The sequence below is a fragment of the Chlamydotis macqueenii genome, chromosome 1, assembly GCF_036417535.1.
Source record: "Chlamydotis macqueenii isolate bChlMac1 chromosome 1, bChlMac1.mat, whole genome shotgun sequence".
NCBI lineage: Eukaryota > Metazoa > Chordata > Aves > Otidiformes > Otididae > Chlamydotis > Chlamydotis macqueenii.
The window spans coordinates 211,863,285-211,877,893 of record NC_141556.1 but is presented as its reverse complement, the minus strand read 5'-3'; the positions used below and the strand labels follow the sequence as shown (position 1 = coordinate 211,877,893).

The 14,609-nt window shown below is 48.3% G+C and overlaps 2 protein-coding genes across 3 annotated transcripts in view; both read right to left on the bottom strand.

Moving 5' to 3' along the window:
* The window catches only part of INTS4 (integrator complex subunit 4), a 36,314-nt gene extending 30,602 nt beyond the window's left edge, over positions 1 to 5,712 (bottom strand). Inside the window, exons 1-5 of one of the 2 annotated variants that reach the window (XM_086739721.1) lie at positions 5,654 to 5,712; positions 4,853 to 5,047; positions 3,688 to 3,805; positions 1,585 to 1,691; positions 1,189 to 1,374 (exon numbers count right to left, since the gene is read on the bottom strand). In XM_086739721.1, the coding sequence (XP_086595847.1) occupies positions 1,189 to 1,374; positions 1,585 to 1,691; positions 3,688 to 3,805; positions 4,853 to 5,047; positions 5,654 to 5,707 (660 nt within the window). In that variant the 5' untranslated portion in view covers positions 5,708 to 5,712. The remainder of the gene's footprint in view (positions 1 to 1,188; positions 1,375 to 1,584; positions 1,692 to 3,687; positions 3,806 to 4,852; positions 5,048 to 5,653) is intronic. The other variant, XM_086739722.1, reaches the window with a different exon arrangement.
* A 2,763-nt stretch (positions 5,713 to 8,475) lies between these two features.
* On the bottom strand, positions 8,476 to 13,230 carry KCTD14 (potassium channel tetramerization domain containing 14). Its single transcript, XM_010119314.2, has 2 exons — positions 12,959 to 13,230; positions 8,476 to 10,335 (listed from the first exon to the last, which is right to left on the bottom strand). The coding sequence occupies exons 1-2, from the start codon at positions 13,016 to 13,018 to the stop codon at positions 9,664 to 9,666; spliced, it is 732 nt and encodes a 243-aa protein (XP_010117616.1). The 5' UTR covers positions 13,019 to 13,230; the 3' UTR covers positions 8,476 to 9,663.
* Positions 13,231 to 14,609: the final 1,379 nt, after the last annotated feature.

Here is a 14,609-nt window from a genome sequence, read left to right as displayed (position 1 = left end):
ACTGTCCTATCTGGAATAAGGTATCATCATGAATCTGATTTATAAACACAGGGATAATGTCTGGTTGAATACAGTTGACAAGAAGCAGTTGCTTTTCTACATCCACTTCTTCAAAGCAGAACAAGCCAGCGACAGAATTAAGGAATAAAACCACACACAGAGTAGCAAGGAAAACTATGATCAGGAACCCTAAAAGTGGTTAGTGACCCTGAATTAATCTGGGATGTCCCCACGCTTCAGACAACAGATAGACAGTTGTCTTTGTGCTGTAATTATAAATTCAAGGTCATAAATCCTGCTATGGTTTTGGTTGAAAAGAAATCACTCAATCCACTTCAAAAAAAAAAGTACCAACAGAGATGAGAATGGAGTGAAAATGAGGGATGAGTGGAAGCTCCAGCAGAGGGAGATCCCAGACAGATTCAAGTGCAATCTCACCTCCTCAAATGCATCCTGCTTCGTTCTTGGAGTTTAATATTATTCCTTCAAGTACCCTTAATTCAAATACCCTTGTCGACCATCACGTTAGATGGGACATTGTTATAAACTTTAAGGAAAACAGAAGATCTTCCATATACTCCCGGACAACTCACATTAAGTAAAAATCACAAGTGCGCAGTTTTCCCTTGCATTTCCTCGAAGTTAAAACCTTCTGAAGGGTCCCCACACTCCAACCCACATGAAAACCAGTAAATCTCATAACCAGTTAGAGACTGCTAACGAACGTGATCACGGGGAAAAACATAAACATTGTTTAAAAACAAACAACCAAAGTTATTTATGGACTTATCACACAGGTTTCCCATCATAAGCAGCTTTCTGTTGCACGTTGGAGTACTACAGCCTTACTGTAATTCCAATAACCAGCGCTAAATCAAGAAATACCGATTTGGCACTAAAAGAAAGAGCCTACGTACACTCAAAATAGTCAATAAATTGAAAAGCTTCTTCAGTTCGAGCTGAAACAGAAACGACTATGAATCACTACAACGCCCTTTGAGATCTCACATTTATCTCGTATTTCATGACCTAGCTTATTTTTCCAGGTAATTCTGATACGCTAAACGGACTTTTACTAAGTTAATTAAACAGTCTCTAACTCAAACCTCTTTGGATTAGTTTACAGCCCCCTACCAGCTCCCTTCTATAACCCCAAACACTTTATTCCACTGCACCAGCAACGCTTACCATGGCTTTTATAGCTGCGGTCCTAACACGAGGGTCCTGGTCATTAAAATGATCTCCTATTATCTTCTGGACATCTTTGGCAGCCTGGCTTTCAACTTCTTTTGCAACACCTTTTTCCACCGGTCCAAGACAGCCAATTAACTGAAGACATTTATTTCTTACGCCATGGGAAGAATCTGTCAGATGCTGTGGAATGGAAGAAAAGAACAGATGTAACCGGATTATTATTGTCCTTTCACCTCTTTGAAACAACTAATCGTATTAAGATCCCCAGCTGTTAAAAAATGTTAGTTTTTTAACGGTTTGTTGAGAAAAATGAAAATAATTTAAACAGTGACTACACCTTTTTGACTGTAGGAGTGACAAAAGTTCCCTGGCCCAGGGAAGCCACCTTACCTTGCAGGCTACCTCTACCAGCCTCGTCCTGACGGACGGATTCTCCGTGAGTTTTGTGCCGATTACCAACAGGGTGTCCAGCAGCTGAGCAAGGACTTGATGAGACTCTGCAAAACAAAACAGTGAAAGGCTACGTAGCTCTTACCTGAGCTCCTCACCAGCTACAGAATCAGACTCACCCAGGTTGGAAGGTCCTCCTGAAACCTTCTTCCTTCAAGGCCACAATGAGCCCAGCTCTCTCAGCTTCTCCTTGCACACCACATACTCCAGCCCCTGACCACCTCAGCGGCCTTCTGCTGAACTCACTCCAACTTCCCACCACTCATCTGGCACTGGGGAGCCCAAAATTGGACGCGGTATTCCAGATGTGGTCTAACCAGTGCTGAGTAAAGGAGAATAATCCCCTTCTTGAACCTGCTGGCTACACTCCTGTTGACAGAGCCCGGTACGCAGGGAGCCTTCACTGCCGCAACACTCTTACCTCTGAATTGGACAGATACGGGTTTGATGGAGGGACCATTAAACAGGTAAGGAAGTAGCTGGATGGCCGCGTTCAACAAATCAGTCAACGGCTCCGTGTCCAAGTGGAAACCAGTAATGAGTGGTGTCCCTCAAGGGTCCGTACTGGGACCAATACTATTTAGTATCTTCATCAATGACATGGACAGTGGGATTGAGTGCACGCTTGGCAAATTCGTGGATGACACCAAACTGTGTGGTGCGGTTGACACTCCTGAGGGACAGGACGCCATCCAGAGGCACCCGGACAAACTCAAGAAGTGGGCCCAGGTGAACTTCATAAGGTTCAACAAGGCCAAGTGCAAGGTCCTGCACACAAGTCAGGACAATCCTCGGCATCAGTACAGGCTGGGGGATGAAGGGATTGAGAGCAGACCTGTGGACTTCGGGATACTGGCAGGCAAAAAATTGGATGTAAGCCAGCAATTTATGCTTGCAGGCCAGAAAGCCAACCATATCCTGAGCTGGATCAAGAAAAAGCATGACCAGAAGGTTGAGGGAGGGGATTCTGCCCCTCTGCTTTGCTCTAGTGAGACCCCACCTGCAGTGCTGTGGCTGGGGCTCTGGAGCCCCCAACATCAGAAGGATGTAGACCAGTTGGAACGAGTCCAGAGGAGGCCACGCAGATGCTGAGAGGGCTGGAGCAGCTCTGCTGCGAGGCCAGGCTGAGAGAGCTGGGGCTGTTCAGCCTGGAGAAGAGAAGGCTCCAGGGAGACCTTACCGTGGTCTTGCAGTGCCTAAAGGGGGCTTAGAAGAAACACAGAGAGGGACTTTTTACAAAGGCCTGCAGTGACAGCACAAGCGACAACAGTTTTAAACTGCAAGAGGATAGACTTACATTGGGCATGAGGAAGAAATTTTGTTTACAATGAGCGTGGTGAGAGACCGGCACAGGTTGCCCAGAGATGTTGTGGATGTCCTATCACTGGAAGTGTTCAAGGCCAGGTTGGACAGAGCTTTCAGTAACCTCAGCCAGTGAAAGACGTCCCTGCTCCTTGCAGGGGGGTTGGACTAGATAATCTTTAAAGATCCTTTCCAACCCAAACCATTCTGTGACTCTATAAATGACATTAAGTCAAAATCAAACTGCATCAAGTAAAGCACATAAAAACTGTGAATATAGCCTAGAAAATAAAAATGTGCTTCAACAAAGCCACAAACAGGACAACCAGTACTTTCCCGTCTGTCACAAATCCACTGCTAACAAAATAACGCCTCTTCCATCAGCTCTGATGAGCTGGCCCACAGTGTGATATGAAAAATACTTCCAAAAAGGTTCCACTTTAAGCAAGGCTCTGCTCCAAAATGGAGCACTTCAGAAGCAACAGCTCTCACGTGGAGATGCAAAAGTAAACTTTGTACTCCCCTAAAACAAAGGTATAGAGTAGGCAGGTCTGAGGAACATTCTTCTTCTCCTCAGAACACGGTATTGTCTGTCACCGTTCACAAAAGCAGAAAATAAATACCCTGAGTAACAATTCCCAATTCCCAATTCCCAGACAAGGGCCTTGCCACTGTCCTAAACGCTCACAGACTGCACGAGTCTGCCTTGATCTCAAGCACAACCTAAAAAACGAGACTCACTCTCATTTTGAAGCGCGTTGATGGCATCATCCACAATGCAGTCTGGGGAAAACCCTGCAGTCTTCGATAACAAGCCCAGTAAAGAAGCGATCTTCAGCCTCACAGAGGCATCGTTCTCCTGGAAGGAAACCACAGACGCCCTCACTCATTTTCCAGTTTGAAGAGCGGAAAACACTACACACAGGCAGGACCCACATTCAGCACAAGAGCCTGAATTTTGCTGTCAGGCTACTTCCTCCTCCATACATCCACCCCTAAAAAACCCTAACCACACCAGAATGTTTACGTGGCAGCTTCCAGTACATTCCAAAGTTATTCTTTGACTTGTAATTCCTCGCAATCATCTTCATATTGCTTGAAAATTTAAAGTTTAAACAACCAAGTTTTCAAGACGTTGGAAAATTCAGCGTTGAGAACAACTTTTCAAGTTTTTAAGGAACAAATGAGAGGATTTTAGGAGATAACTGAGACTGATGGCCTCTTAGCCTCTGCTAAGCAGCAGCGCCTGTGGGCCACAGAAAACAACTGTTTCTCTTAACGGCAGGGAGGAATCCTGCCAGTCTGGGAGAAAAAAAAAAAAGAAAGAAACCATACGCAGCAAGGTAAAAAAAATAAATAATAAAATAGAAGCATATACTTGCAGCACACATGTGCTCAATTACACAACAGCAAAAACTGCCACAGGTGATATTTACATAAATAAGCCTCAGAAATTAATATTGGTTTTAAATTAATTTAAGTTCATGCATTTCAAAGACTTATTTTGAGTCTTCCACAGACTCGTGCACCTGAGTCTTCTGGTCACAACTGGAAGCTCTCCCTTTCATCTGTTCGCTGCATAGTATGCGCTTCCCTGGAAACCCTGTCATGTCTTTGTCCCTCGTTAAGTTAATTTAAGACTAATTGTGTAGGCCACCTGTAGGGATAACTTAGTCACATCCTTGTCACAGGCTCCTGGAACCATCAGCAAAGGGATGAGGAAACACGATCAGAAACCGCTTGGGTGAAGGACTGCGGTCACTCCCCGAGGGCTTCCAACAGCCCAGGCTGCTGGCAACTGAGCCAACAGCAGAGGAGCCCGTGACTCCCTGTTCCACGTCCAGCCACAAGAAAACAAAACGAGAAGGAAGAATCTGGAAGCACACTTAACTCCCAGGTCCAGCACCTTGTAATAATGCTCCAGCAGGATCCTGACAACCCCTTCCACGCTCTCCACTTCCACGGGCTTCCTGGCAAACTGGAGGAGGTACTGCAAGGCGTCCGCGGGCGAGGTGGCTTTGCAGAGGTCGACGTGGAGCGCCGCTGACTTGCTGGGCTTGGTCAGCCGCAGCTTCTTGGCAGACACGTCCTCATGCTGCTGCTGTGGGCAGAGGGACGGGGTTTAGAAACACAGAACAAATCCTGACCCACTCTTTCCCAGAGTGAACACCGTCTCAACACAAAACCTGAGCAAGCTCCCGTGGCAGTCACTGGCCTCTCAGTGAGCCACCTTAGGAAGGAACACTTCCTCAGCCCCCTGTGGCCGCTCCTGTCCTGCCCAGGTGGCCCCTACTCCCGGGAAACACTGCCTCTCCCCTCCTCACGCCAGCCTGGGGCAAATCCAGCCCAGACAACCACTGATCTGGGACAAACACGGCTCCTCCCACGCCCACCAGCCTGGAGCACACGAGACACTCGCTGCCGTTCCCCTAGCTCGGGCTGGGGGAAGCCACCTCCTCCCCAGGAGGCACGTGAAGGCAGCCGTGTCCTCCATCCAGGCAACTCCGGTCTCCCTAAACCCGGGGCCAACCCCTCTGGCTCCTCCCTGGCCCCGAGACCCCCGCTGCATGGCGGCGGGCGGCACCTCCGGGCCAGGGCCTCGGGCTCGGGCCAGCGGCTTTTCCCCCTGCTCCGCCCGACCCGCTAGCGCCACTCGCCGCACGGCAGAGCTCGGGGCTGTGTCCCCGTCCCGGTGGCGGAGCGTTACCTGCACCACCTTGGTGAACTCCTCGTACACCCGCTTCTTCAGGTGCGCCGCCATGCTGCCGCCTGGCCCTCCCCGGCCGCCGTACGCGCAACCCGGAAGAGAAACCGCAGGGAGGCCGCGCGGGGAGCGTCCTCTCTTGCCAGCCGGAGGCCGCGCTCTATGGTCAGGCGGCCGGGCCGCGGAGGGGGCGGCCTCCCGTTGCCATGGGAACGCGGGCCCGACATGGCGGCCGCGGCCTGTCCCGCCCCGCACCCAAACCTTGCCAGCGTGTCAGCCCCGCTCCGTTTTTCCCCAAAATACCCACCAGTTTCTTTACTATTTGATGTTACACCATATAAAAGCCCAAAAATATAAATAACATGGCTTGGCTTTTCCAGCAAGCTTGTGTTAGACACGCACAAAAGCGTAGCACGGCCTTCAAACATGTCTCCTTCGAGGAGAGGGGAAGGAGGCCCCGGCACCAAGAAGCCCCTGGACAGATCTATATCTAGTTAGATGACACAGGAGGCACAGGCAGCCTGTGACGCTGCGTGGCTAGAGGTAGCCAGGGGTGGCCATGGTTTGGTTGCGTCTTAGGGTCAAGGTAGTTTGGGAAGGGGCTGGAGGGTCCAAAGGAGGGCCAGGGAGGTGGTCAAGGGTCTGGAGAGCCTGCCCTGCACGGGAAGATCGAAGGAGTTTGGTGTCTTCTCTCTGGGGGACCTCCTTACACGGGTCGGGGCAATCCCAGGCACAAATCTAGGCTGGGTGGAGAATGGAGTGAGAGCAGCCCTGAGGAGAAGGACTTGGGAGTGCTGGTGGACGAGAAGCTCAACATGAGCTGGCAATGTGCGCTTGCAGCCCAGAAAGCCAACAGCATCCTGGGCTTGACGCGCAGATCAAACTCTACAACTCGGAGAGAGTTATAAAGCAGGCATGTTTATTTGGCGCCAGGTGCGTGGGGGATTGCTCCTCCAAAAGCGCGCACACCGACAGCACATTTTACCAAAAATTTATACGGTGCAGGTATACATATTCGTAGGATTGCACAGTACAGACATACATATGCATAAGTGAGGCGGGGTTATTAAAAAAACACTTGCGTTAGCATTTCAGATCTGTCTCCGGTGGTTGTTTACTTCTTCAGGGGTCTGATCTTCCTCTAGATGAACTTTAGTAATTCACCCACGCTCTCCTTTCACTTGGTGATTTCGGCAGTTTCCCGACTTCTGACCGAATTTGTGCTGGAACTAACATTCCGTCCTTTGCTAGACATATTAGTCCTTGACGAATACCAGTTTCTTGACAAATACCAGTCCCTGATAAGCTTAACTGAGTTTCAAGGCAAACAGGATTGTTAGGCATTGTCTAGCAGACAGTTAGTCTCCTAAATCAAGCAATATTTAGCAGACAGTTAATTTCCTGTTTCAGGCTGCACCCCCAGCAGCGTGGGCAGCAGGGCGAGGGAGGGGATTCTGCCCCTCTGCTCCGCTCTGGTTAGACCCCCCTGCAGCGCTGCGTCCAGCTCTGGAGCCCCCAGCATCAGAAGGACGTGGAGCTGCTGGAGAGGGTCCAGAGGAGGCCACGCAGATGCTGAGAGGGCTGGAGCAGCTCTGCTGTGAGGCCAGGCTGAGAGAGCTGGGGCTGTTCAGCCTGGAGAAGAGGAGGCTCCGGGGAGACCTGAGAGCGGCTCCCAGTGCCCAAAGGGGGCTGCAGGAAAGGTGGGGAGAGACTCTTCAGCAGGGCCTGCTGGGAGAGGACGAGGGGTCATGGTTTTAAAATAGAGGGAGGTAGATTTAGATTGGATATTAGGTAATTTTTTTTTAAAGTGAGGGTGGTGGAACAGTGGCCCAGGTTGCCCAGAGAGGTGGTGGATGCCCCATCCCTGGCAACATTCCAGGCCAGGTTGGATGGGGCTCTGAGCAACCTGATGTGGTTGGAGATGTCCCTGCTCCTTGCAGGGGGGTTGGACTGGGTGGCCTTTAAAGGTCCCTTCGAACCCAAACCATTCTATGATTCCCTGTACCTAAAGGGCATCCACAAAGAGAATGGTGGTTCTCTTTCCACAGGAGCTATCTGGAGAAGACAAGGGGCAATGAGTACAAATTGCACCAGAAGAGGTTTCTTCTCAATAAAAGAAATATTTTTTTTTTTTACAGTGAGAGCCATCATTCTCTGGAACAACGTCCCCAGAGACATGATGGAGCACACATTGCCGAGGGTTTTCATGATGTGATGGCACCTCATCCAGGCTCCCCTTCCCACCAGAGGCTGCACCAGATGATCTTTCAAGGCCCTTTCCAGCCTGGGCTCTTCTATGAGACCATCCTTGATAAAGCTATTAAACTTTCTCACGACAGCAGTCCTGTAGTCTTAGGAGATTTGTGGGTTTGAGGGTTTAACTACCCTATAATCAGACTTTTTTCTTCTAATATCTAATTTTAATCTCCTCTGTTGTGACTTACGCCAGTTTTTCTACCCTTAGTATGTACAAAGAGTAACATCTCTTTAAAGCAGCCTTTTGCCTATTTGGAGGCCTCCTCAATCTCTCTTCTAGGCTAAGCGCTACCAACAACTTGGTTGTGATCAAAGATATGATCATAGATCCTATTTTCTAAAACTTTTTGTCCTCTCAGACATTAATTGTGTCCATTCTTACCAAGACTGTAAATGCGAGAGGTCTGAAAGAGTCCCCTCACACCTACAGCAGAACTGACCTGAGCGCATCTGAAACCAAGCTTAATTAGGAATGGTTCAAATCCATTAGCATAAAGATAAAACTTCAGGTCTTTAGGATTTGAGGATTTGGGGGAGAAGATGTCGGTGAATAAAGTACTTTTCTATCATTCAAAGAGTTTCTCAAAGTTATTTATTTAACATCCCAGAGATTATTGTCCTTTACTGGTAGAAAATCCATGTTCTGAGAAATAAAGGAAATACGATCATAATCAAATTAGCCATTATGATTTTCAGAGTGATTAAAACCAAGCTAACAGCCATCTCCAGTATAAAAATAAACCTTTGAACAGTAAGAATTTAAAAATATAATGTAGGACCCAACTCGCGGTCTGTAAAGGAGAATTTGCACTGAGGTCCCAGACTGTCACTTCAGTAGCGCTTCCTTCCCGTCAGATACGGTGGGGTTTCCCTATTCCTCCAGAAACTTACATATTTAGAAATACTATCATAATAATAATGAATGTAATAAGAAAAAAGATTCAAATAGTGTGGTCTGTGAGAGGACTGCATGTCCTTAAATTATAAGCTCCTGAGATCAGCAATCGTGTTTTTACCTTTTGTTGATCCGGGACCACAGCTGAGGTTCTCTGTCTTTCCTTCAGAATAAATAATAAATAACAGTAATAAATACATTGGCTAGAGAGTAGGCTGTCTACTGGAGGAACAAGTGGAGAGCCAGGAACACTGAAATCCTTCTTTTTAACCTAGATTCTGGTATGGAAAACAGTGAGAAAAAGAGCTTTTGCCTTCAAGGTCAGGTTGGAGGGGGCTCTGAGCAACCTGATGTGGTTGGAGATGTCCCTGCTCCTTGCAGGGGGGTTGGACTGGATGGGCTTTAAAGGTCCCTTCCCACCCAAAACATTCTATGATTCTATGATCCAAATTTAATTTGAGCATGTAGTAATACAGCTGTGAGCGTTCCCATCAGGAACTGGGTGTATGTGACCTGTTCCTGTTTCGCTGAGACCAACTCAACGTGTCCACAAGACATATTTGGGATTATTCCTTTCTTTTAGGTTGACTGAGGTTGCCTCGACCCTCAGATCTGTCTCTGAACTTATCTAATAGTCAACAATGCTGAAAGAGTAAAATTCCTCCATTTCCTGATACCTTTTAACTCGCATATTTATCCCCTAAAGCCCCACAAAATGGTGGCTTTTAATTTGTCAAAAGACCACAGGAGATCTTCTGGTTTGCCTGTGCATTTCTTCCTGTCCCTGGCTTAGTCTCCACGGCCCAAGTTAATTTGTTTTAATAATTGCTTTCTTCTGTTCCCCATCGATGGTGGCACTTTGCTACCACCAGGTGAACAGGAACTTGTAGAAGAAGTCGTGCGATTTGAAGCGAAAACCTTTTTCAGCAATGTGGGGCTGAAAGGAGATTTTGTACCCTTTGGCTTCAACATCCATCTGAATGCAGTCCAGCAGATCAGAGATACTTGGCGCTGCCTTCCAGGGCCCAAACTTCACCACGGATTTTTTATCCATGTCCAAGCTGTTCAAGGCATCCTGACATCTGGCTGCATCCTCCTCAGTTCTGACCACGCACACCATGACGCTGGACTGGCGGGATGCGACCGCTTCCGCCCTCGCGATGCGGATCATGAGTTCGATGTTCTCGCTGTAGCTGGGCACACGAGCTAGGAACTGCTTCCTCGCCACGAGCTCCCCAAAGATCTGAGGGGAATCCTCTAGCTGCTTGATAAGAGGCTCGATGTCGTAGAACAATGCCTCCCTGTAGACGTCCTGGATGCACTGAGTGGGCACTTGGTTACTACGCAGGTACTCCAAGATGTATTTGAAGTAGGTGCCTGGCCTGTCGATGAAGAACCTCCCTTCGGAGTCAGTCCTGAGTTTGGGTTGGCCGGTGAACATTTCTGCCAGCTTGGAGCCGGGGTGTTTCTTTAAGGTGCTCAGCGTTGTCGTGTACATCTCCCCGCCAACGTTTAACTCCACGATTGGTGACAACTGCAAATATCAGAAGGGGACAGACATGTGTTACCTGTCTGAGGCTGTCAGCATGGAAGTGTCAAGGAGAAGACCAAAAGAAAAAACATTGCAGCTGGAAATTTGAATGACAGTGTGAAGAATCGTATGAGCCTCCATCCCTTGAGGGACAGACTGGAACATCCAACTCATTTATTACTAAAAGCAGATGCAGGATGTTTATACGGGTCTCCTAACCAGGGCAGCAGAAACGGGGATGTTTCTAAATGGCAGAGTCCTCACCACATCTTTGGGATGTAGGAAAATGTCACTTTGGCAGTGAGGAAGAGGGATAAGAAGTACCTTGCCCAGGGAAGCTGTCAGGATTTGACACAAATCCCATACAAGCGTTGTCCCTGCTGGCTCCTGTCCTACCAGCAAGAGTGACCCGAGGTCTCTCCCCTCCCCACGTGCAGACAGACAAGGACAGAGCTCAAAGCTGTGCGACTCCGTTCTTCTTACCCGAGCTAGTGTTTTCTCCTCAAAGGAGGAACTAAAGCTCTTTGACACTTTAGAAGTGGGTGGAATTGGCTTCCACTCATCTGAGGGTTTCGTTGTAAATACCGAACCAAGACACAGAAATCCAGCTTGTTGGTGGTGGAGGACAGAAGCTGTTTATCAGAGCGCTTAAAAAATGTATGGTAGCTTTAGGAAGGAAGTAAAGGACATAATTCAAGCAACTGACATGGATTTAAAAAGGAAGAATGTAAAGTTTGGATTTTTGTTTGGATTTATTTTATTTCACTGGGCATTAACATCCCTGCTGTCTGAAACACTTTGGAGGAAGCCTGAATGCCCAGAAAGCTGGACCTGGTGTCCAGCCTGACTTTGCTGAAGTTTCAATGCTGCAGAATTTTAATAACCCACCTTTGACCTCACTCATTTTTTTTTATAGCACTCAGTAGAGGAGAAGGGAAGAGGGAAGAAAGGAGGCAGTTAATTTTCCCTCCCGCCGTCACTGCTGTAATGCAAGTCACATGCCTGGCCGGGACCACACCTGCCATTGGGAAAGCCTGAGTCAGTAAACAACCTTTTTTTTTTTTTCCAGGAGCTCACCTGCTCTCTCTTGGATCTGCTCACGCAAGGATCTGCTTCAATACTGCTAGTCACATGCTTCCAGTGAAGCGTCTACTTAAGTGCTTAGCTGGGTGCCGCAGGTACAGACGAACGGGGTGACGTGAGCTGATCTCACACCGGGAGATGGGGCAGCTCCTGCTGCCCTCTCCCCTTTCCATCCATGTACCTACCAACCTGCTTCTGTTGCTCACCTCGTGCCAGCTCTGCTTCTCCTTTATCTTATTGAGCTGAGGCTCACAGAGGGTTTAACAAGTAAAAAGGAAGGGACTAGGAACACATAACCCAGAGCAGAGGGAGAATTTTCCCTTTAATCAGTAGGAAGCTATCTGATTTAGCAGAAATTTGCTCACAGCCTGGGCAAGCCAGGGAAACAACAGAAGATTGAGGCCAAAGACCCAGCCGGAATATCGCTTTGCCCTAGCGTGGATGGCTTCATCTCGAGGGCGGTCATTTACACTAGGGCCAAGGAAACGTAAAAATTATTCAGTCTGAGATGATCTTGTGATTTCCGCCCACTGAAGAACATAGCCCAAAGCTGTTTCTGCCTCTCGGTTAGGAAATTTGCCGTTAGTCCAAGTGGTAACAAGAGCTTTCCCCAGCAGGAATAATCTGACAGGAGGGTCTCAGGCTTTTGAGCCTTGGCTCCTTTTTCAGGTCAGATATTTCGTGCTGTTTGTCACTAACCTTATGTCCACAGATCCTGAGTAATGGCTTTGGCCTGGGACCGAACTAGTTCCCAGTGGACTGGGAGTACTGGCACCGGTTGGTTCCCAGCTCTGTAATTAGCCAGCGAGGTGACACCTAGGAAGTCATTCCACCTATCTATGCCCCATTTTATTAATCTGCAAACCAATTACCTCCTTGGGGAAGCGTTTTGCAACCTACGCCTGAGAAGTGCAACGCGAGGAGGTTGGATTTTTGAAGGCCGGATCTGGGGGAGAGGCTGTATGGCTATAACAGAGAAAGCAAACTGGTTAGCAATAGACTGAGGGCAGAAGAGAGGAAAAGGAGAACATAATCTGATCTCGTCACTGATTTCTGCCTAGAGACATGCTGCTTGTCTTGAGATTGCCATTAATTTTCCTTAGAGCTAGAAAAACTGCTGCTCCCACTTGATAATTCTGAACGTCTACAACACAGGGCAGCTTTTGGATCAGTAGAGACTCTAAGAACTGTTGAAAACCCCCAAAACTCACAACAGGTTTTTATTCAGGCATCTGACCGATTAAAGTTCATATTAAATTAATTCCACCTCTTATCAAAGGAGAAAAAGAACCATTCTGGTTATTTGCTGCTGCCAGATCTTGTATGCCTGCGAGGGACGTGGCCCTTCTGCAAGCAAACTGGTGCAAACAGGTCGGAGTCAGGCACGGCTTTTCACCTAGAGTCCTCTTCTTGGTCAGATATCTGCCAAGCCTTGGTGTCTTCGAAATAACAGATGGGAGGAAAAAAACCTCTAACATAGCCCAAAGAGGATTGTCTGATACCACAGAAGAAAACTGTGCCCTCGAGCCCGTAACTTACTCACCGTGTGCAGGCTACCGGTGACCTGCTTCCCAAGGGGTTTGTGCTCTGACGAAATGCTCATCTCCCCCGGACCTGCGGAGGGAAGGAGGAAAGTGACGGCTCAGCAGTGTGGGAAAACCTGCTGCTCCGCGCTCGGGTCCTGCCCCACACGCGGGATGGCTCCCTGCCGTGCTCCAGTCCACTTTCGCTTGTTTTTTCTTCAGATCAGGTTTTTTTTTCCAAGCTCCCAGCACCGCCGCTGCCCCAGAGGCTCCAGTTTGCTCCAGGCACGGCTCTGGTGCGGATCGCAGGTGTAGGGAGAGGGGAGGGAACAGCCTGAAAGCGGAAGTATTTGCTCACTATTTTTCTGGCAACCAGCAACGTGCAGGGTGGACCTGGGCTGGCTGCCAGCGCGCACCTCCTGTAATGCTATCTGTGCGGTGACTGAGAGCCAAATAATCCTTTCCAAAGGAGGCCCCGTGCCCAGAGCTCCTCCGAGGAGCCCCACAACCTGTGCCTGCGTGACCGCCTCTGCCTCGTGAACTGGTTGTATCAAAACCAGTAAGAATTTTCACAGCTTTTTGGCCTTCGTACAGTGCTGGTTTAAATCACAATTCATCCCAAACCATCTCATTGACCCCGTTTGTCATAGGTATCCATGTCAAATCAGGGTGTCTACAATCTGCCCAAAGCAGTGGCATTTTCTTCCTTGCCAGTACAACCTCTGGGCGCTGAGTAATTTGTGCAAGGTAAATAAAACCAAACCTGAATCTCTGCTTAAAGCCTGAACTATTCTTTTCAATTGGTCATAAATATTTGGTTAGTATCTTTGCCTGACATTGTTTTCTAATATCCTGTGTCCACCAAATATCGAAAGTGGAGAGCACCACAGATTTGGTGGCAGTGGGACTGTTTCTCCCAGCATTGAAACACTCACAAGGATGTCTGTGTTCATTACGTTATTTAAATGCAGAATGGTCTGGGTTGGAAGGGACCTTTCAAAGCCCATCCAGTCCAACCCCCCTGCAAGGAGCAAGGACATCTCCAACCACATCAGGTTGCTCAGAGCCCCGGCCAACCTGGCCTGGAATGTTTCCAGGGATGGGGCATCCACCACCTCTCTGGGCAACCTGGGACAGTGTTCTACCACCCTTATCATAAAAAATGTCTTCTTTAGATCTAGTCTAAATCTACCTCCTTCTAGTTTAAAACCATCACCCCTCGTCCTGTCACACCAGGCCCTGCTGAAGAGTCTCTCCCCACCTTTCCTGCAGCCCCCTTTGGGCACTGGGAGCCGCTCTCAGGTCTCCCCAGAGCCTCCTCTTCTCCAGGCTGAACAGCCCCAGCTCTCTCAGCCTTTCTTCAGTGTTTGTAACAAGACACAACACCTTTTGTTAGATCAGCTGATATAGATGGGGAAAACATCCATACTTCAGGGCACTCAAGGTTTTCTTGGGTCTGTCAGTTTCAGTTTCAGCTTGCTTGGCTTTTTTTTTTTAATTTTTTTTCCAGTTTTCTAGTTTCTGTTGGTCTAATCAAAGGTGCTATCTCCTCTACCAACTTTGCCCCACACTCTTTCAGTTCAAGCTACTTCCTGATATCAGCAACAAAAGGGAAAATCTCAGACAAATACAGCGCTTCCTAAAGATCTTCCTGAGGGAGATTTTGATGGT